This window comes from Furipterus horrens, unplaced genomic scaffold (genome assembly GCF_987537825.1).
Source record: "Furipterus horrens unplaced genomic scaffold, mFurHor1.1.pri manual_scaffold_6, whole genome shotgun sequence".
Lineage (NCBI taxonomy): Eukaryota > Metazoa > Chordata > Mammalia > Chiroptera > Furipteridae > Furipterus > Furipterus horrens.
Window position 1 is genome coordinate 123,584,711 of NW_028327176.1, and position 23,150 is coordinate 123,607,860.

General features: G+C 37.5%; 1 protein-coding gene across 1 annotated transcript in view; it reads left to right on the top strand.

Annotated features, from left to right (window-relative positions):
• The window catches only part of MEI4 (meiotic double-stranded break formation protein 4), a 153,259-nt gene that overhangs the window by 13,428 nt on the left and 116,681 nt on the right, over positions 1–23,150 (top strand). The window contains exon 4 of the mRNA XM_090280813.1: positions 12,102–12,347. Coding sequence (XP_090136939.1) covers positions 12,102–12,347 — 246 coding nt within the window. The remainder of the gene's footprint in view (positions 1–12,101; positions 12,348–23,150) is intronic.

The window sequence follows — 23,150 nt, forward strand, 5'->3', positions numbered from 1 at the left end:
TCAGCTCTGCTTGAGTAACTCCAGTAATTGGAGTTTCATAACTTGACAGGATAGCCCATTCCATTGTTGGACAGACAGCTCTTATCACTGGATATCTTATTCATTTATGTTGGAAATGTTTCTCTGTGTAACTTCCATGTGTTGGTTAGTTGTGCCTTCTGGAGAAATAGTGACCACCTCTCTCCCTCTTCTGTCTGGCAGCCTTTCAGATGTGCTCTCCAGGTCTTCTCTTTCTTCAGCAGTTCCACATGATGCCTCCAGACCCGTTAGCATTACAATCGCCCTTCATGACAGTCTGGTTTAATTTATTGCTTCTGACAAGTTACGGTACACAGAATTGGACACAGCAGCGTGGCAGTTGGTGCAGACTGAGCTTGAACACCTAGGTTAAGGCATCAGCACTACTGCTTGCTGTGTGACATTGGGCAAGTTGTGACATAGCTGAGCCGCAGACCCTTGTCTGTAAGATGGGCATAAAAACTGCCCTAATATACAGCATTATTGTGGGGTTCAGATAAGAAGGTGCCGGGGAAAGTGCTCTCCAGATCACAGCCCCTGCTTCCTGGCCTGCTCACCTCCCCTTTCCCTGGCCTGCTCTTTCACACTCTTCTACACCAGCCAGACCGTCACCTCCCTTTGCATCTTTGCTCAAAGGTCATCTCATTGAGGCCTTCCATGAGTATTGTATTTAAAATTTCATCTAACCCCTTCTCTTTCCATCTTACCTGAATTAGTGTATTCAGCTGTGTTTACCACAATTTGCATACAAATATTTTAATTATTTATTTTGTGAGTTTCCCCAGTAGAATGTAAACAACGTGAGCTCAAGAATTCATCTATTTCTATTAATTCTTTATCCACCGGACATAGCTGGTGATCAAAAAAATACTTGAGTAAATGAATGAATTACCATCATGTCTATGTTTCTGATGTGGTCTGTTAAAAAGTACACAGAGATGCTTCCAGTTTTTTGAACAGAAGAAAGATACAGCTGACAAATTTATGAATTATTCTTTTCTTTATATTTCAGATTCATAAATTAATTGGCCAGTTAATTTCCTTGTGCTGCAAGGCTATTTTCTGACAGAATAGTTATCTGAGCTGGATTCCTGGAGTAAAATGTTAGAATTCTTAAATTTAATGTTTCTTGAAAATGAAAAAAAAATGTAGTTTATTACTAACTTCAATTTCTAAAGACTCAAGGCCACAGTTTGGTGGGTAAAGTTTTATTTTAAAGTAACAACAAATAATTCAATTTTCTGTTTATATGCTCACTGTAGCTATTCATCATCTAGATTTCTGATTGACGAGTGTATCTTAAAGCTATAAGACCTTTGTCTCAAAGTGATCATAGCCCCAGCTAGTTGGCTATTTCTGTATTAATATGGTTTCTGGAGTTAGTGGATGAAGGGGATTTAACACACAAGGGAGACAAGACATACCAGTGTAGTTAGGCTGTACAAGTAGGTTAAGTTGGGCCAGAAGGGTGTTGCCTCCCAGCATGAATAGTCTAAGAAACATGGTACCTGCCTAGATAGAGTTCTCAGAGTTGGTTTAGAAACATCTCACTCATCTACTTGAAGATGATTGGGAGATTAGGATTAAGATTACTGGGGTTACAGGGAGTGCTCCATTTACAGACCGATTGCTGTCTTTTGTAGTTTAGTGACTTGCACACAGAGCTAGCTGGTTGCCTGATCTTAATGAACTAAAACTGAAGCCAGCAGAACATATTATAGTAACAGGTGATGTGTCTACTGGCAGACTGAAGAGGGAAGGATTTCCGCAGAGCAAAAACATATCTTGGGATATAGGGGGGATACATTTTCCTTACCCAAGAGCATAGACTCTAGACCTATGAATTATTGACACATGCTTTTTTGTTGATGAATGTTTGCATGTCTACTCAGGTCACATAATGCTGTCAGCAGTTAGTGCTGTGTCAAACTGTTCTAAATTTAAATCTGCAGAATAAGGTTTGATCAGAGTGCCCTAAAAATCTCACAGCTGCTTATTTAAACTTATTTTTAATTTGCTAAATTAAATTTGTATTTTAATCACAAGGGAGCCTTCTTCAGCAGAATGTTATAAGTCTATAATTGCTAAATACCAGAGTGTTGCAAAGATACTTGACATGGGAGAATAATGACCAAATGAATGGTTTATTTACATTCTGTTTTTGGGAAAGGGAGGCATGTGTTTTAGAACCTTTATTTGTAGTAGATGTATGAAAATGTCTATGATTTTACAAAATATATTTGAATTAAAATAATTTCAGTAGGCACATCACTGATACAAGGTCAGTGCAAACTTTAATTAATAACGTCAATTATGATGGGAGCTTTTGTTAAATAAACAATTACCCTTCTCCAGAAAAGTGAACATTTGGGCACAGAATAACTAATTGTTTTTCTTGTTATACCAGAACTGCATTTGGATTCAAGCTTACTAATTGAGTGTCAAGGAGAACATTGATCAGTGTAATGGTTAAACTAATAAAATTGGGTAGGAGAGCACAAAATTAGGAATTATGTGGTTACAAGACTAATTTCTTCCCTTTAAATAAATTGTAGTGTAATAGCATAGCTGTAACAGTAGCACTAGTAGTAATAAAAATAACAATTCTTGAGCATATTAATCAGAAACTATCATACATGCTTTTTAATATCTTCACTTCGGTTTTGAAAACAATTTTATGAGAATGTTACTAGTAAGTACATAGTTATACACTGGTTTTGATTGTGTGGGAAGTCTGCACCCCCTAAATCTTGTGTTCTTCAAGGGTCAAGTATATGTATAATTTTCATTTTATGGACAAAGTGAGATGCACTTAGTCTGTCATTCAGCTGGCAAAGGGCAGAGCTGGGTTCAGCCTATAGGCCTTCCACTCTGAAGTCTGGGCCTTACTCCCTCTGCTACCCAGTTCAGGTGAGAATATATCTCCGACTCAGACCTACTTGGGGTGTCAGTGGAGGAGTGAAGAAGGGGAAGATGACATAACCTCTGACCCCCCAAGGAAGTTAATCCTAACAGAAGAAAAGACAAAAACAGATTCTTATTAACAACCAGAATCAGTGGTTCAGAGGATGAGTACTCCAACAATTGTTGAGAAAAGGGAAATCACTAGGATCTGAAAGGGTTGGGGAAGACTTCCTGGAAGTGATGGACTTTGTATTATGCCTTAAGTTTTGGTTAAGTTTTTTGCCACACACACTGTATCCTTTAGTGTTCAGGTTCTAATAAGAATTCTGTCAACCAGCTCCCTAATTGAATTCTAGCCTTGTTTATCTTTAAAAGGGTTTTTGGACATTTAAAAAATATCATTCAAATACTGTATGTTTATACTTTAGGTGTTGCAGTTCATTTTTGAAAATAAATACAAGATATTACTTATCTCTTCTAAAATGTGGAAGTAGGTAATATTAGTTTATTAACAGTGTCTTCTGTGTAGACATGAAAGAAACAGAGTTAAGAGCAGTTTTGGAAGAACTGAAAGATAGTGTTCTAAGAGGAAGCAATGCTTTAAAAAGACAACTTCCACATTTTATGGTAACACCTACAGTAAATGCTTCCTTCCTTTAGCAGTTGGGTTTGGCTTGACTATATTTCTACATGAATTCTTTATTCAAATTTTATGTTTGGGTCCTTGTTTTTAAAATCATTCAATTATTCCAACAGAAAATAAAATCTTTAAAGTGTATGTTATGACTTTTTTAAGACATACAAAAAGACATAAATAATAATAGAACAAACATCAGTGTACTCAAGTTTCAAATTTAACAACTAAATTTTTGCAAGGAAGATGAAACCCTTTCTCTTTCTGATTTCACCCCTCCTTCTTCTGCAGAAGTAATCATATTGCTGAATTTGGAATGTATCACTCCATGATATTTCTTTGTACTTTCCTACATATGATTATATTATTAAGCAATATATAGTGCTCTTTATATTAATTATATCAAATTATATGCATTTTTAATTCTTGCTTTTTTCCTTTAACTATGAGATTCATTCATTTTGATTTGTATAGCTCCAGTTAACTAATTTTTATTGCTTAGTAGTATTTGCATAAGTATACTAGTTTATTTGGCTGTTCTTCTATTAGTATTTACATTATTTTAAATTTTTACTATAAACAACAAAGTTGTGAAGTTTCAAACATGTCTCTTTGCATATATATGTGACAGTCTTTCATATGTCTAAGACCATTTTCTTAGCTTTTCTGTGACTTGCTTATTCCTCTCTTATCCATATTTTTCTAATGAGTCACCTTTTCTTTTTTAATTTATAGATATTCTCTAGATGTTTGAATATTCACTCTTTATTAACCATATGTATTGAAAAGATCTTTGCCTAGACTGTGGCTTACATTTTTACTTTTTTGTGGTGTCTTTAAAGAACAGAGTTTTTAATTTTTTGTAGTAAAATTTGTCACACACCCCCCTTTATAATTTATACTATATGTATCTAGTTTAAGAAGTCTTTCAGCTCTGGCTGGGTAGCTCAGTTGATTAGAGCATAATTCCAATACACCAACGTGGCAGGTTTCATCTCTGATCAGGGCACATTCAAGAAGTTAGCAATTAATGCATCAATAAGTGGAACAACAAATCGATGTTCTCTCTCTCCCCGCACCTCGTCCTCTCTCTAAAATCAATTTTTAAAACTGTCTTTCATATTGAGGGAATAAAATGTGAAAGTATGCTTTGAAGCTAATGATGAAAATAGCAAGCATGATCATTTTATTAAAAATTGGTAGTCAGAATTGGTTCACATGCAGTTAACATATTTTTTTTTGTCAACACCAGTTTATCAAAACAGGTTATTGTGAGATGAGCAATGAAACTGCCTAAAATATGTCTATTGTTCATTTTATTCTTGTTTTGGGTTTGAAAGTCGTAACAATTTTGGAATGGACCTTTGTTTAAAGAATGTAATTACAGCCTTCTGAAAGTAATATGTTTCCAGGAACAGAGTGTGGTAGTGGTTTTCTAAGTGTACTCAGACCAGCAGCATCAGTGTTACCTGGGAACTTGTAAGAAACGCAAATTATGGGGCCAACTCCACAACTATTAAATCAGAAACTCTGGTGGTGGAGCCTAGTAATCTGTGTTGAAAGCTCTCTGGGTTATTCCAAGGTGGGCTCAAATGTGAGAACTACTGAAACAGGATAAAGGAGGAAGCGCTAATTCTGTAATTTTTGTTTGGGCTGCTTGTGTGATCTACATTTGTGAAGAGCCACATTTCCATAGATTGCCTTTCCACCTATTGCCTTTTCTTGGCCTTCCATTCCCAGATGTTTTGTCCACAACAGTAGCCACATGAGGTCAAAGTGGAGTCCAATTGGATAACTTTGTTTAACCTTTCCTCACATACTTCCTTTTAAAGATTTGCACTTGTTACTTGCTATTAGGTGGGAAAACATTGGAGCTACTGGCCTTAACATAGTTTGCTTTCACACATGGACAAATCAGTAGCCAAAATTTTGAGGGAACCCCTGTGCAGATTTTGCTAAATTTAATTTTTAGGTAAGATTACAATAGATGGCAGTGTTCATTTTTTCACATCTATTTAACTAATTTCAATTGTTTTATCACTGTTTGTTGGAAATATAATTGCCATGATGCGTTTGTTGGAAATGACTTGACTGAAAGCATGGATCTAGTTCTAAACTTTCTATTTTGTTTCATTGCTCTGTCCTCATTGAATACCACATTGTCTTGTTTGCTTTGTCCATATTTTGTGTTGGAATTAAGCAGTGTGATTTTTTTCCAGCTTTGTTCCTTTCCAAGATTATTTTGGTTATCCTAGTTTCTTACAATTTGAATATAAAATTTGGAACTTATCAAGTTCTAAAAATAAAGTTGATTGAAATTTTGATTAGGATTTGTATATACAGGTGAATTTGAAGAGAATCAAGATTCTAAGTCTTCCAATCCATGAACACAGTATATCTCCCAGTTTATTTAGGATTTTAATTTATTGGACAACGTTTTATAGGTTCCAAAATAGAAATCATTCACATCTACTGTTAAATTTCTTCCTAATTATTTTCCTTAAAATTTTTTTAACTTAAGTGGATTTTGTGTAGACATAATAGATTTTTTATATATTGACCTTGTGTTCTGAGCCTTAGCTAATAAATTCATTCATTAATTCTAGTAGTTGTTTAAGGTTCCTTAGAATTTTCTATAGACATTCACACTGTGTATTAACAAGTAGAATTTTTCATTTTTTCCAATCTGTATATCTTTTTATTTCTTTATTTCACTGTCTGTTACCTCCAGTAAAGTATTCAATAGAAATAAGAAGAGTGGATGTCCTTTTTGTGTTTCCAGTCTTAGGGGTTGGTAAAGCATTCAGTGTTTCATTATTAAATATAATGTTTCATGTGGATTTTTGTAGGTCTTTATCACAGTTAGTATGTTCCCTTCTATTTTTTTTTTTGTTTATTTATGAGAAGTATTTTTTTTACATTGTGAGTCACTGACTTTTTCAAATGTTTCTTATGAAACTATTAAGATGATTATATGTTAACTTTTAAATAACTTGTTTTGTTGTCATAATGAATTGCAATAATTTAATTTTAATGTTAAACCAATCTTAAATTCTTAGAAAAACTCTACGTGGTGATGATGGTGATAATTTTTATAAATTGCTGGCTTTGGCTTACTAGTATTGTGTAATTGTTTTTGAATCTGTGTTTATTACACACAATGATTTGTAGTATTTTCCCTTTGCAATATTTTATACATTTGGTATCACAGTTATACCAATATACATATTAAATTATAAAACAAATTGTGGTGTTTCCTCTTTCTCTGTTTTGTTTTTTACAAAAAAAAAGTTTGTAAAATTTGTTCTACCCTTCCTCCTTTGTTTTTTTAAAGATTTTGTATAAACTTGGTACAATTCCTTTTTTTCTTTTTTATAGAATACAGTAGTGAAACCATATGGAAATGGAATTTTTATATGATTGTGGTGCAGTTTTTAAAAAACATCTAATTTCTTTAATTGGTATATGGCTACTCAGAATTCTTTGTTTTCTTTTTGAAGTGTTGGTCAGTATATTTTTTTCAAGAAATATATTCATTTCATCATATGTTCTCAAATCCATTAGCATAGATCATAATTTTGCTTTGTTATTTTTTAATAGCTGGAGGTTATATAGTGAAATCCCTCCTATTACTGCTGATCTTGATGATTGGTGTTATTTATTTTATTTTTGATAAGTTCTTCTGGATGTTTATTAATTTTATTAAACTTTAAATAACTCTTGCTTTTTATATTTTATTGTGTATTATTGAATTGCATTTTAATTATATCTCTATGCTATCCTTCCTTCTACTTCTTCTGCTTTTAATTTGCTATTCTTTTTCTAATTTTCTAAGGTGGAAATGTAGGTAATTGAATTTAAACCTTTTTTTTAATGAAATAAGTATCTGAAGCTATAATTTTTCCTGTGACTTTCTCCCTTAAATTTTGATATGTTGTGCTTTATTATTCAGTTTTAAAGATACTCTAATTACACTTACTTTTATTCATGCCCTATTTTATTTAGAGATGTGTTGTTTATTTTCCAAATATTTGAGAGTATGGTCAATTAATGATTTTTCTTTCTCAGTAAATTTTCTCTTAATAGTTCAGTAAAATTTATAAGGATATAGACCCAAAATTTATAATTTCCTTATAGTTATTGAAAGAACAAATAGATTTAGACTCAGAAACCATAAGTTAAAGATCTGAATTTCTTTTACAGCATGAGCTACTTTGAGAAGTTCCTATGGTTTTAAATAAATGACTAAGCGATTACCGTGGAGTAAAACTGAACCATTGGTGTAGCTAAGACTTTTTCCTGTTGTTTGAGTATTCTCTTTATAAGATGAAATAGATTGATGATATTTTCAATAAAGACTTCTTCCATGGTCACAAGATAGCATTATTAAAAAGGTTCTAGAAAGTCTTAATACTTAAAAAAAATAAAAAGGAAGCCTATGCAGCTGCAGTGCTGCCTGTGTTTTCCATGGGCACCGTGGTTCAGGCCTAGCCATGGTGTCATCATGAGTCACTTTTTGGGTTCAGAGTCTCAGGTTGGTGAGATCTAAATTTTAAGGAGGAAGGCAAGTTCTTGTGGGTAGAACAGATGGGGAATTGGAAAGTTTGGATAGTTGCCTGGGAGAAGTAGACAACAGTTGTGAGGCCACAGGGCTTTTGTTGTCATTTTTTATTTTGAATGGGTTCTGTTACCTGGGTGGGGGTAGGTGTTGGTTCCAATGGTGGTAGGATAGCTAGAGACTAATTGCTGGATGCTCTGGATGCCCTCACCTGGTACCCAAGGGCGCGTGCCTCATGCTGTTTTTTATTGCCCAGGATGGTCCCATGGGTCCCCTACTGGTCTTCAGGACTAGCTTGCAGCTATTTCTGGTATGCCTTAGGTGGTTAGGAGCTGTAGTGCTACAGGGTGGGACAGAGGGCAAGTAGCATGGATCCTGGGAAGCGACACATGCTTGGTGGAGAAGAGCTTTGTGTTGATACAGGATGTAACTTCTGTGGTGTGAAAGTAGGTGAGTCTGTCACTGACTGACTTCGGAGGCTACACAGTCATAGACCTCAGTTGAGAGTCTGGGCAGGAGCAGAGGGAGGCATGAGGAACAGTCCTGAGTGATTACTTACAACCAAGGCTATATTGCCTGTGTGTGTGTGTGTGTTTGGAGCAAGTTGAGGAACTAAATTGAAAAGCATAAAAGTGCAAAGGACCTCATCTGCTAGAGGATGTCTAGAATCAAAGTGCTCAATATTTGTGAAACGGTGCCTCTCTTTTAATAGGCTATTTTAGGCTAGACAGAAGTAAAGCTCTAATCTATTTTTTAAATACAAATTAAGTAGAAAGTAAAAGGCATATTAGATTTCCTTGTATAATGAAGTCCTATGAGAAGCTATGAAGCATTGTAGGTTGCTTGTGGTGCTCTCTTTGGTGAGCTTTAAATAAGTGAGACAGAGTTAAAAATGAGCCTTACAGAAAATGTTTCTGTGGGCTGCTTCTGCTTTCTTGAGTTCATATCTTAAGTGTACACTGAGGTGAAGTCAGAGATGGTGTTACATAATAGTGCTGGAGAACAAACCTTATTTCCTAATCTGTTATTTACAAAATGGGATTTCTTTGGATAGGACCATTTACCTTCCCCCGAGGACTCTGTGCCTCATCTAGTCCCCTCTTCACTCTTGTTCTTCTTGAGTCTCAGGCCCTGGCTTAGCTGATTCCTAGAAGCCAGCTGCTCCTCCCTTTCCTGGGACTGGCTGATCCTCTCTCGATTGCCTCTTCTGTGTGTTTCTTTGGTTTCTGGCTTCACTCTATAATCTTCCTAATTTTATGACCTGTAACTTTTCCCGTTTTCAAAGTATAGCCTCATAAAGAGTTCAGATGTGTAGAGTGTATGGGTTTAAGTTAGGTAGATCATCAGACTTTTTTTTATGGACCCTAAAGAACAATATGCTTGTTTTGGTGATAAGGATGATGTCTATATCAGTGTTTGAAATAGCAGTGGTATAACTAGAAAACACCTATAATTCTTCCAAAGTTATTTTTTTAATATGTGTGACTAGTAGGTATCAGGCCTCCTTTCCTTCTGTGGCTTTACATAGCAGAAGATGATTGCTGCATGTGCTATATATAAATGACTCTGCATTTCTGAATCTGTGCACATTTTGTTGATTTATAAAATGTGTTTGATGCATTTATCCTATGTGAAATTCTACAGTAGTTTCTTGCCAGGATCTAGATAAAATCTTTCCCATGCCAAAAAAAAAAAAAAAAAAATTTAGGAATCGAAAGGTGAGGGGTAGGGGTTTGCATAAAAAGAAAACAGTGTTAAGACACTCTGTAGACAATTAAAATCTGATTAGTTAATTCTCTCCATAAGAGGAAAATGATAGCTAATTGGCTCATTTTGATGGAAATGAAACAGAAAGAAAAAATAAAGGAAGCATTCTCTTATCTTTACTAGCTTCTTGTTAGGCACAGAGTCTCTTTGCTGGGAAGGCTTTTAAAGGCTCCCTTAATAATCCAGGTGGAAGTTTTGAAGTCTTGAGTAACTCCTGATTTTTTTAGTGTAAAACTTCCTATGATGTTAATCTGCTAAGCACTTAACAGTATGATATGTACTGAAACTGTAATAGTAATTAGGGGGGTTGTTGGCTGGATCTAATCCAAAAATTGTATATTAGACTCTGTCCAAACTTTACTGAATCTAATTATCAAAAAACTCTTGTAATATATTATTTCTCTGGTATTGCCAGGGCTCTGGTATACCTCAGACTATTGTTTGATAAACGCACATTCCACCAACCATCATGGTACATGGGGACTTCCTTCTGTTCTCTGACTCTCTTATCATATTTATCTCAGTGATTTAGGTAATACTTAGTCAGTTCTTCAGTTTATTGCTTTACTGAGAAGGCAGTTAATGTACTTATTATAGGGTTTACCATGAGACAAATTTGACTTTCTTCTTTATAGCTTACCCTGTGATCTAAACCTGTGTATGAACTAGATTTTATCTTTCTTATATTTTCTTTACTCAGAAATCGTTCTGGTAAAAATTTAAAAGTTGTAGAAAGGCATATATTTAGAAAGAGTAGATTCACTGGAAGTAGTCAGAAAAGAATGCATCACGAAGTGAAGAGAGATGTGACCTTCAGGTTAACTAATTAAATTCTCCTCCTAATCCATTCTCTTCCGATGCCATTCTCCCTGCTACATAATTGACAAAGATTTACTGATGAGAGCCAGGATTAAGAGCTGGCCAAGAAGTTGTCTGTGACTGCCTGACCTATATTGATATAGTCATTCATTCATTCACACACTCATTCACTCATTCAAGCATTTACTAGAGTGTTTACTTTACTATAAGCCAGTCAGCACTCATGCATTGGGGATATAGTGGCTAGAAGCTTGCTACTTGGTCATACTGGCCAGTTTTTGTGACCCACTTCCAAAATACATTGTGTCCTTCGAATTGGTGGAAGGAACACCAAACATATCCAGATAAAGGGGCACACATCTCCTTGTGGACATGGAAAGGTCAGAACTCCACAGGCTAGTGGACTGTGTGGAAAGCTGATCAGGAAGCAAGATTAGAGAACCTGGGAGATAAAATTTTCATTCCATTGACTGAGCTCAATTTTAAAAGTACTTGGTTGGTAGTTTAAAATTTCTGAGTATGTTTCATGTGCTATTATTTAATTCCTACCCTCCCTCCCCTCTCCCAAGCTGTTGGACTGATGGTATGTTTTATGTGTTATAGTTAAAGATGTCTCAGAATTGAGGATATGAGCACTATAGGCTGGAGCTTCTTATCCTAACCATGAAATGATTGGTATGGAGCTCTGAGACTGTATTCAAAACCCATCTTCAAATGTCCTATAATTTCTACTTTGAAAAATAGAATAGGGAATATTTCTATAGGATTAGTATTAAGATATTTTTATGTCTTATGTAGTATGTTTATAATGCTTATTGTAGGAAACTTGGGAACTATAGAAAAATATAAACAAGAAAATAAAATTAGACTTCCTCAACTCATAGTCAATGTATTGTTTGTATTTGGGTAAATAACGCTCGTCTACCTTTCTCCTTCCTTCCCTGTTTCTCTTCTTTGTCTCTATCCTTCCCTCCCACCTATTTCTAAGTTTATCAATATTTCAATCTCTATAGATTTTTCCCACAGATGCCCAGTTTTATTGCATTTATGCCTATGTTTTACTCTGCCATTAACATCATGTGGAAAATATTTTCCCATACTTTTAAATATTTTCAAAAACATTTCAGTTCAATTGTATAATAGGTCACAATTTAATTAATAAATCTTGTTAGATGTTCAAGCTGGTGACTGGTTTTGTTTTGAGTTTTGATGGGGTCTTTTGGTAATTATATATATCCTATAAGATTATATCTATGGGCATAAAGTTTTCTGTTACTTGGTATCAAGTTTTATTATAAAATTATTAATTAGTGTTATTCTATAAAATCAATTTTGAGCAAATGAAATGCAGTGCAAATGTTAAAATGCATTTGTATCATTTTTTTTTCTTATTGGCCACAGGAACAAAAGCCAGGATAGATAATCAAGTATGGTATTTGAGAATTTCAAAGCTGGCCCTGGCCTTGGCAATTATTCACTCAAAACCAGCAGACAGAAGCAGCAGAGAATATACAGAGCACCTTGCGAAGGTAGTGTCTGGGCAGGAGTCCAAGTGGAGAGAAAAAGTTGAAACCTTGGAAGCTGAAGTTCTACAATTACGTCAAAAACTTCTTCTGAGCAGCATTTGTTCCGGATTGTTTAAGAGTGGTGAGTGTATGAAAATGCATTATGGTACTACATCCATCTGTTTTATTTTAGCTTCACAGTTATTTAGAAATTGCTTAGTTTTCTAAAACTAGATTACTTCTTGCCCTATAAAGTTTTTTTTATTACTTCTAGCCATCTATTAAAAGTTTATTGTCACTTCCTAATGAATGGAGCAACATTAAATAGTGGGATGAATTTAGAGAATGAAAATATATGTGAAGGCAATAATGTTTCAAGCTTACCAATAAATTAATTGTAAAATCACATTGTTCAGCCTTATTGTTATATGTATTTATGTTGCTTTTATATTAAATATTACATATGCATTTTATGTTGCTTTTATAGTTAATTCATCTAGCAATCATATATCAAGTACCAGCTGTGGACCAGGCATGCAGTGGGTAGTGAGGACCCCAAAACATAAGAGGAGCTGCCATCTTTGCCATTAGGTTCCTACTATTCTAGCAGGGAAAACAGACCTATAAATAATTAACCCAGTTGTGAGTGCTGTGAAGTGCAGAGGGAAAAAGCTATTCATGCTGCATGGTTTCTAGAAAGGCATCTTGGGCCTGGCCGCTCATCAGTGAGATGGTCCCAGAATACACACGGAGAGGCAGGAGCGTGAGCAAAGGTGCATATGCATGTCCCATTCAGGACACTGCCAGCATTACATTTCAGAGTGACCTGCACACCTTAAGGCAGAGATGTGAGGGGGGAGGAAGAAGAGAGGTGAGTTGAGACCAGGTTCAGAAGGGCCTTGTGAATGTCAGCCTAAGGACTCTTTTACTGTATTTTTTATCAGGGAGTTGACGGTGTAATTTATGGTCTCTGTAGGACTTTTATGAGAGTGAAAGAAAAGGACTATTATAATTATACTAGGACAACAGGCAAAAAGCAGGTATCACATGAACAAACTGAAACATGTGGTCACCTCATTCACCAGAAGCCTATAATTCTTTTGATGCAGAAGATTGACCCTCATATTGGGAATGGAAAACATAATTCTGGTGATTATTAAAAAAAAAAAAAAAGTGAAATATTACTTCTTTGTGGAGAACCCTCCTCCGGATTCCAGTTCTGCTTCACATTATACAGACTTGTGATCATTGCCCATAATGTTGTAGGTGATTTCACCTCTACTCACCTCTCCCACCCTGTCTCATACAACTACCTCCCTGTAAACTGTCCTGCCACCATGGGCTTCCTTCCAGCCCTTGAAGCCTCTTCTTGCCTTGGACCTTAGTTGTATTCTTCTCTTTGACTCTCTTAGTGGCTGGCCTCTTCCCTTCCTACAGGTCTTATTATAAATGACACCTCCTCAGTGTATACTCCATATACACAGCACCCCCTCGCCAGTTATTCTTTAACCGAACACCCTCTCTGGACTATTTATTAGTTCACTCAGTTGCTGCCTGATCTCCTGAACTAGAGCCTAAGTTCACTGAGGAGTATAGGTCTTTGATTTGCTAAGCACTCTCTCCTACACTTCTACCATAAAGCCTGACACAAAGAAGGTGCTCAATAAATATTTGTCAGATGGAAGTGGAGCATAGAGGACAATTTTGCTATAGCAATAATTGAAGGCAAGGAGACAAGTTTCAAAAGCATTTACCAAAGCCAATATGAAGAATGATGAAGTGTACAAGATCTATGATGGTGAGAACTAAAAGGAGGTCAGACAGATTTGAATGATTTCAGAGCACACACTTCAGACATTTGTGAATGATTTCAGAGGGTGGTTAAGAGAGAGAGAGGCATTTAAGATAATTGAGGTTTCCTATCCTGGTTATTGAATTGGTTATGATGCTTTGAATCCAGATATTGAATACAGAAATATGCCTGTAGGATAAAAGGTTGAGTTCATATTTGTCTGAATATAGTCTAATCCCTAAATATACAGAAATTACCTAGAAGGAAGGTGGAAGGAATTTTATGGTCCTAAAATTCAAAGGGGATAAGCAAGCTGGAAATGGAGACATGAACTTAAGATTCATTGACATTGAAATAATAGTTGAAGTTATAGTTGTAGATGAGACTCATAGGGAGAATAGAGCTGGGGGGTTGGGGTACTATGGGTTCCAGCTTTCAGGGATTGCAGAGGAAAAGGAGCCATGGAAAAGAATGTGTCAAATTAGGAGTATGCAGGTATAGTGCACACATGATTGCTGTGGGTAATAGAGTACTCACTAACTTTAGTTTGGGGGATTATCAGGAAAGCTCACTAACATACTACCCAGATGTTACTAAAATCTCATTATTATACAAGCAAAAATAGTATTCTGTGATTTACAGCCATATTTTAGTATCTCTCAAGTCTTTCTAGGTAATGGTACCCTGTGAATGGCAAACAATAAGTTTTCTTAATTGTCTCCTGTAAAGTCACATGATTGAAATAATACACACATATTAAAGTTTCTAGTAATCTTGAAGTGCGACTATTATGAACAACCATGATATCAAAACTGTTGTTTACTGCAAAGACTCTATGTAAAACACTGATAGAGCAGTATGTATTTTTCTTTTGGAATATGACTGTGCCTAACAGTGAGAGCTATGTGATACTTTGTTCTTGCACTGAACACTGTCACCTACAGCGCCTGTGAGAGAAATTTTCAAATATTATACAATTAAAATCAGTTTTATTCACAGCAGGAGTTTCAGGTAAAGCATTTCTTCACAGATGTTTGAAAGTAGTCTTGTCTCCATCTCTAGCTTAAATTTGAAATATTAGGAATGAATGGATAGATTCAGATAAATAGAATCACTCTTAAAGGGGAAAGAAAAAAAACTTAAGGGGATACTAGATTGACAGGAAAATAAAAGAGGAACACAGCTGTTATTTAAAGATGTATTATTTGAAAGGCTGACTTGCTTTGCTCTCAGAAAACTCCATACCTGAAAATCAAAACTATATTATAGATGTATTTATATTATTAAATATTTCTTTATGGAATTATAAGGGATGCTTTACATTTGCAACAGTTCTCGAGTGTTTAGAGAAAACAGGCCCTAATAAATTTTGAATGGAATACTTCTTGAGAGAATGAGAGGCTGAGGAACTTAATTTACAACATCAACTACCCATTAAAGCAACCCAGAATTAAATAAAGCAGAGCTGAAATGTCAAAGTTAACAAATAAGAAAGTGTGTTAATTTTAAAAGTATTTTAGGAGCTCACCTGTTTATTTTTCTACAGCTTTTTAAAGAGAAGGATACTTCTTTATATTATTTATTAAGGGACTAGACTTTACAGGGAAGGGATAAATAGAACTTGTTTAGAACTATGCCACATTTTCATTTTACTTAAGTTTTCTTTACTAGTAGAAGGAAGAGAGGGAGGGAGGGAGGGAGGATCAAATAAGCCCACATATCCAGTGACATTTCTTAAAAGCCTTGTGGTGATTCATGGCAGACAGTTGTCTACTCAATATCCAGCTTTCTTCTTCCTTACTAAAGCACTCCAGTTTCTTTCTGGCAGAAATGTGCCTTAGACTTATTTTGCCAATATTGTTGTAAGGTTGGGCAGAGGCCAATGAAAGGTGAAAGCAGTCTTAGGAGTTTTTGATAAAGATTTGCTTCTTTGTATAAAGAGACTGAAGTTCATGAAAGAGAGCAATTAATTTTTTTTTTACTACAATCATCCTTTTTTCATATGACGCACTGCCACATGAAGATATGATGCCTGGAACTGTGGTAGCCATTTTGCAACTGTGAGGCAATATTGAAAATTAATGCCAGCAGACTTAGAGTGGTGAAGTAGTAGGATGAGAAGAACCTGGGTCGTTCTCAACATTGCTGAGCAGTCAAAGCAACTCTAGGTTTACTTTATTAGGATTTTTTTAAAAGGTAAACAGTCTGTTTAAGCCATTGTTATCTATGTATTTCCTTCCTTGTATCTGATCACATCCTAATTTATAAGATGGGGAAAGGGTGGTGTCATGAGTAAATTAGAGCAACAATGACTTTTTTCGCCAAGTATCTTCTTGATCTATAGGGGAGAAAATGAAAGAGAAAAACTGTGTTTTTTAATCTAGAACAGTTTCTTAAAGATGGCTTCATAATGTTGACAAGGATTTCATCTAGGTCTCAGTAGGTGGGTGAACAAGACCCAGAGAATAGAGACGGGCCAGAAAGGTGTTAGTGACTATTCTTTGATGTTGACTAGGGATTGGAGGGGACACGGGAGCAGTGCCTTGTTAATGCGATAAATGGCATAGAACTTCAATGAGCAGATTTAGTATTAAAACCTGTGTGTGTGTGTAAGACAGAGAGAGAGAGAGAGAGAGAGAGAGAGAGAGAGAGAGAGCGGGAGGCAGAGGGAGCAGGCAGGTAAGGGGGATCTGGAGGCTACTGCTATACTTATACAGTGACTTGGCATTCACTGGGGGGAAGTAGATGGAGGAAGTGTCAGGTATGTGCTTTTCCCTCTACAATTTTATGTGCTCAAAGTGTCTTTATAAGTGACAGTTAGGTTACTGGCGGACTAACTAGCTAGAGGAAAGAGAAAGTAAGATAACATAAAATTAAATAAATTCATTGCTTTACATGTTTCTTTCTGAAGTTCACTGAATACAGAGTGCACACAGAGCGCGTGGAGGTGGTATACAGAGCAGGACAATTACTTTAGGCTGAATTTAGCTCTTCTAAGTTTAGGGTCCTGTGAAACAACCGGTCCGACCAGATGGCTTTAGGAACATCTGTACCTTTCAAGCTGACAATGCTTATGGTTGTTCACCCCTCCCTTGTTGTCCCCTTTGAGTGCTTTATACCCTAAAGATTGAATTCTCGGTGTTCCATTGGTTGCCCGAGGCCTTGCTTCTCAGCTTATGTAAGTCTGGATGTAAGAAAAGGTTTTTGGCTGCACTGGTATGGACCAGGGGTCAGAACAGCGGCTGGATATCCCAGCTGCCCAGGTGCAGTACCCAAACTCAGCACGGACCCTGTCTTTCTCTCCTGATGGCTACTTCTCTGGTCCAGGCTAGTTAGCCTCTGTCCTATCTCTGTTTTCACCTTGTCCCAGACCATGTACTGAGGAGACATCGCAAATAACTGACTTAACAATCACATTTGTGAAGCTCAGCATTTATATGGTGGAGCATGCAGTTTTACAGACACTGAAAGAGCACAGAGAAAAGAAATGCCCAAGCATTTCCTTCTTAGTTTTCATATAAGGTCTTCTAATGTGAATTGTCAAATATAATAATGGAAATTTGCATAAAATTGCAGTTGACTTAAAACACACATGCAAAGTGTACATAAACATCCAAGAAGATGTTCTTAATTTAATATTGGTCTAATGAATGTCTCCCAAACAAAACTGAAACAGACTCACAGATGCAGAGAACAGACTGATGGTTGCAATAGGGGAGAGGAGTTGGGGCAGGGGGTGAAAAAGCTGAAGAGATTACAAGGTACAAATTGGCAGTTACAAAATAGTCACAGGACATAAAGTACAGCATAGGGAATATGGTCAGTAATATTATAATAACTATGTATGGTGTCAGGTGTTTACTTGAAATATTGGGAGAGGTCACTGTAAAGTACATGATTGTCTAAACACTATGCTGTGCACCTGAAACTAATACAAAACAATATTGAATGTCAACTGTAACTGAAGCTGAATTTTTGCAAAGGCTCCAAAATAATTTAGATAAAAATTGAATTAATCTTTTGAAGTTAGAGATCATCAGTATACAAATAAATTGAAGTAAAATAAGCTTCAGTAGTGACAAGACAATAATTTAGAAGTGTGAACATCTTAGTTATCATAACAAGTGCTGACTCTGGCAGGAATGGTGTGTGGAGAGAGGGAATAAGAAGGACCAGACAAGTCCTGGAGTGGGTGCCCAGCCTGAAGGAATCCAGGCGCTGCAGAGGCTGGGCTTAGGTGAGGGCAGCCGAGCATCCTACAGTATACAGTGTTCCAGACAGAAATCATCAGTCCTCCCAGATCTCTTCCCTGTACTGGGCTTTCGATCTCATTGCATGATATAGCTGCCTTCCTTCTCGAGCCTGGGTTCCAGGAAAGTGTGTATTTTGAATGTCCAGGTAATCCCCTAGGTAGGTTGACTGTGCTTTCTATGTATCTCTGGATTCCATTTCTCTCCATTCTGTTTATCTCTCTTTCCCTCTTTCCCTCCATCCATCTTTACTTTCCTCCTCCCTCTCTAATAAGCAACCGTATGTACCATGATAGAGAATTGTGCATATAAGTCATATTTTCTGGTACAAATTATGCAACTGTATTAGACAGCCCCCCCCCCAACACACACACCAGTTTTGTGGGGAAAACATATTTTTTCTTATACTTATGTCAAGTGATTTAAAAGACATCTTGTAAGGACATTTTTGGATAGGAAATACAGTATGCTTCATACTGGAAATCAGTAGAAAACCTTAAATTCTGATTAAACTATATTATTATCCCAGTCCTTAAGGTGTATATAAAGTAACATAGCTAAAAAGATATATACTGTTTTAAGTGGATGCCTGCATGTTACAGGCAATAAGACAAAGCACATTTACTCATAAATAACGTTTTGCATCATGCATTTGGAACTGTGAACAAACATACTTGCATTATATTCTGGGTTGTCGTCGTCGGCAGCCGTCCGTCTCGAGAGACGATGGCGTAGCTTCTTGAGAGTCTATCTGCACCGCCGAGAATGGCTGTGCAGTCCGACTCGGGAGTGACAATCCCTGCCGCATTTGTTACAGGTGAAGGCAGATGGCCGTTGTTGCTGCTGTTGACGCTGCTTCCGCCTCGATCTTTTCTGGACCGCCTCCTCGTTGCGTGCAGCCTCTGCACGTGACGTACCTTGCCTGACCGCGAGCCTCCAGGCTAGGCGGTCGTCTGCTTGAACTTCCCATGTGTTGAGATTGATGGAGCATTGTGTCATGTCCTTTTTGCAGATGTCTTTGAACCGCAGTTTTGGGCGCCCTGTCATCCTCTTGCCTTCTGCTAGCTCGCCGTAGAGGAGGTCTTTGGGGATACGGCCTGCATCCATTCTTTTGACATGGCCGAGCCACCTGAGGCGTCTCTTACTAAGAACTGCATGCAAACTGTTCATGTTGGCTCGCTTCAGCACCTCGGTGTTGGGGACTTTATCCTGCCAGGCGACATGCAGGACGCGTCGCAGGCACCTCATGTGGAAGCTGTTGAGTTTCCTTTCGTGCCTTGCGTAGGTGGTCCACGTCTCGCTGCCATAGAGGAGAGTGCTGAGTACGCAGGCTTGGTAGATGCGCAGTCTGGTTTTCTCAGTGAGGCTGGAATTGTTCCACGCTCGCCGGTTCAGTCTGGCCATAACTGTGGCTGCCCTGGCGATTCTCCAGTTGACCTCCAAGTCGACTGACAGAGAGCTCGAGATGGTGGACCCGAGGTAAGTGAAGTCGTTGACAACCTCCAGGGTGTACCCGTCGATGGTGATGCATGGGGGAGTCCCCGTGCCTTGAGCCATAACATTCGTCTTCGTCAGGCTGATGGCTAGTCCGAACTCCTTGCATGCGTGGGAAAGGCAAGTGACTAGCTGCTGGAGTCCCTCTTCGGAGTGTGATGTCAAAGCTGCGTCGTCGGCGAAGAGCATCTCACGGATGAGCACCTCTTTGACTTTGGTCTTGGCTCGTAGATGGGCCAGGTTGTAGAGCTTGCCATCGGATCTGGTGTGAATGAAGACACCCTCGCTGCAGTCCTTAAAGGCGTATTGGAGGAGCATGGAGAAGATTCCGAACAGCGTAGGCGCGAGGACGCAGCCCTGCTTTACTCCGCTGCTGACTGGGAAGGCCTCAGAGGTTGCGCCATTATAGGACACCGTGCTGTGCATGTTGTCGTGAAAGGACATGACCATAGCAAGCAGATGTGGTGGACAGCCAATCTTCCGTAGCAAGCTGAAGAGACCGCTTCGACTGACCAGATCAAACGCCTTCGTGAGGTCGATAAAGGCGAGGTAGAGTGGTTTATGCTGCTCGTGACACTTCTCCTGCAGCTGGCGTAGGGAGAAGATCATGTCCACTGTTGAACGGCCAGCTCTGAAGCCACACTGGGACTCTGGGTAGACGCGGGAAGCAAGGGTCTGCAGGCGGGCAAGAGCGACCCGGGCGAATACTTTGCCGACGACGCTGAGGAGAGAGATGCCCCGGTAGTTGTTGCAGTCGCTGCGGTCTCCTTTGTTCTTGCCCAGGCTCTGTAGCTTCATTCTGGGTTGTACTGAAAGCTAAACTAGGTAACCTTCATGTAAAATGAATTTGAATGAATTCCTAAAGGGAATATGGAGACAAAGCACATATATAAGTAACAGTGGTACCAAACCAGCAGTGCTGGGGTGTGTGTGGGGGACCCACACTCATTCTTTTGTGATTTGTGTGGTAACATTCATTGCAAGGATGGGGATTACACTTTTCTTACACTGCAGGTAAATGGTTGTCTTTTCAGTTGAATCTTCTATTTTGGAAACATGATTTATGTGAATTTTAAAATTGAAATTGCTCATGAGCATTTCTTAGAGTTAGTGTGAAAATTAAATGTATCAGAGTGTGCCTCCGCTCTGGGATACGCGTGCTGTGCAAGAGACACTGAGGTGGTTAGCTGCTCCTAGCCAGTGAGCGAATCCGTTGTTTCACAGCATCAGTCACTTTATGGTAAGCGTATGATAATTTTTCTGGTTTTGGTCTCTCACATTTCTTTTAGAGTCAGAGAGAAATAAATATTGCCCATGTGTCTTTAATACATTCAGACTATGTCTGTCAAGTTTTGTGCTTTGAAATAAACAAGAAAAAAGATTGCTTCCAGAGAAAGCTAGTTCTTACTCTTTCAAAATCCTAGCTTTAAAAATTACTCATTACTCTTACTTAATAAATCCCATGAAGAACAAAGACAAGTGGCCCTGTCCCCTCCCTTGGTGTTTGATTCAGCAAGATCTTACACGCGGTAGTTTTTCAAAAATGTTTTTCAGCTTGCTGTTTAAATTACAATCTCTGACCAGGCTTGTAAATATCTGTAGTATAAATAATTTTCATGAGCTAAAGTGGGATTTTCTATGTAAAATGTAATACATACAAACATGTTAACATTTTACATCTATTGAATATAACCATTTGGTGAAAAAAAAAACTGGTAAAAATGTAAAGAATATCTCTGATCCTTCTATGTACTTTCTATTATAATTTGAGTTTTTAAAAAATTATCAATAAAGCAGAATATTACAGGAGATTGACATATTTCTTCCCTTCCATTGTTATTCTAATAACAGATACCTTTCCCCTGGAATTTAATATAATTTGTTCATGCTTTGTGAAAAATATTTTTGATAGAATGACCTTATTCTTTGGCCCAGTTCATACAAATTCGATGGCACGTTACATATTTTAATACCTAATTTTGCTAATAATTGTGACTGACAGCTCTGAAGCTATTTCTATCTGTGTATTTAGTAAAGTATTTATCCTCATCTGATCATTTTTTATCCTGGGAACCACAAGGCATCTCAGCGTATCTGTAATTTCCAAGCAGGAGCCAATCCAAAGTAGGACAAGTCTGTGCTGGTGGGCTGCTTTGTGGGGCCTGTAGCTCTCTGCTGCCTGACTGGGCGAGAGATGCAGCAGGAGTTGGACCTAGAGAACCGTGCTTCTCAGCGATCTGTGCTTTTCTAGTCTCTGAAACTTCTCTTTAAAGAAGTGCCTTGTCCACGCACAGCGTCTGTGGTGGGAAACACAGTGATGATAAACTTAGCTATTCACTTGCCTTTTTAATAGCAAATGCTGTTAAATGGGAATCTAGGCCACTTGTACCTGTATGAAAAACAGAAGTATATTAAACAGATTTGCAACTTTAACTTGTTAATTGTTTTTTTTTATTTTTAAGTGACTTTCTGAAAGGTGGTGCTTCTGTGGTTTTGGCAGACATAAAGCTAGAGTTCCAGGCTGTAGCCCTGAACTCTGCCTGTACATTAGAATTACATGGGCAGCTATTAAAAGCCCTAATGCCTGAGCTGCACCCCAGACCAATTGTCCGAATCCCAGGAGGGTGGGCTGAGGGATTAGTATTTTTTTTACAATCTCTGGGTTATTTTAAAGTGTAACTAGGACTGAGAAACATTGGTTTAAGGGTAGACTTTTATTTCCTGTGTCCAACCCAATTGCCCTGATGAGCAGTTTTCATTATTAATCCCACCTAGTTTTAATCCTTTACTTTATTGGAGTAATTTACTGGACTACTTAGTACACTGTAGTTATTTATTAGAAAAAGTAAATACACTGATATTGTGGGGATACAGCTGACTGTACAATGAGCTACACTAACTCACCTTAATTGTGAGATCTGGGACCATGGATGACACTGGTGAGAGGGTGTCACTGGTGACACTGGTGGGTGTGTGGCAGCTTTGGGGAGTTCTGTTCACGTGCTTGTGCATTTGGATGTGCTGGTGGCACAGCTGGGTTTGCAGCTGGGCCTTTGGTGGGGATCTCAAGCTCTTTTGTGTGAATAGTGGACGACTATAAAATGAAACTGCCATTTTTATTAACCTCCTTTTTTATTCTGTAAAGATAAATAATAGTAGTAGGAGCTTCTTCCAGCCTCCAAAAGCAAGGCATTCTCGTTTTTAAAATCAGGAAATACTTGTATTTCTGCTCTTCCTTCAGTTTCATTTGTTTACTGTAGTATATAGCTTATTAAACAATTTGTGGTATGCTTTTCAAATCATCTTTTTTTGTATTATTGCTATACTGTTCAGGGTCTTTTGATTTATTCAGCAGCCTATGATGAATGAACATGCTTCTTTAGAAAGAAGCAAATATCATTCCTTCCTT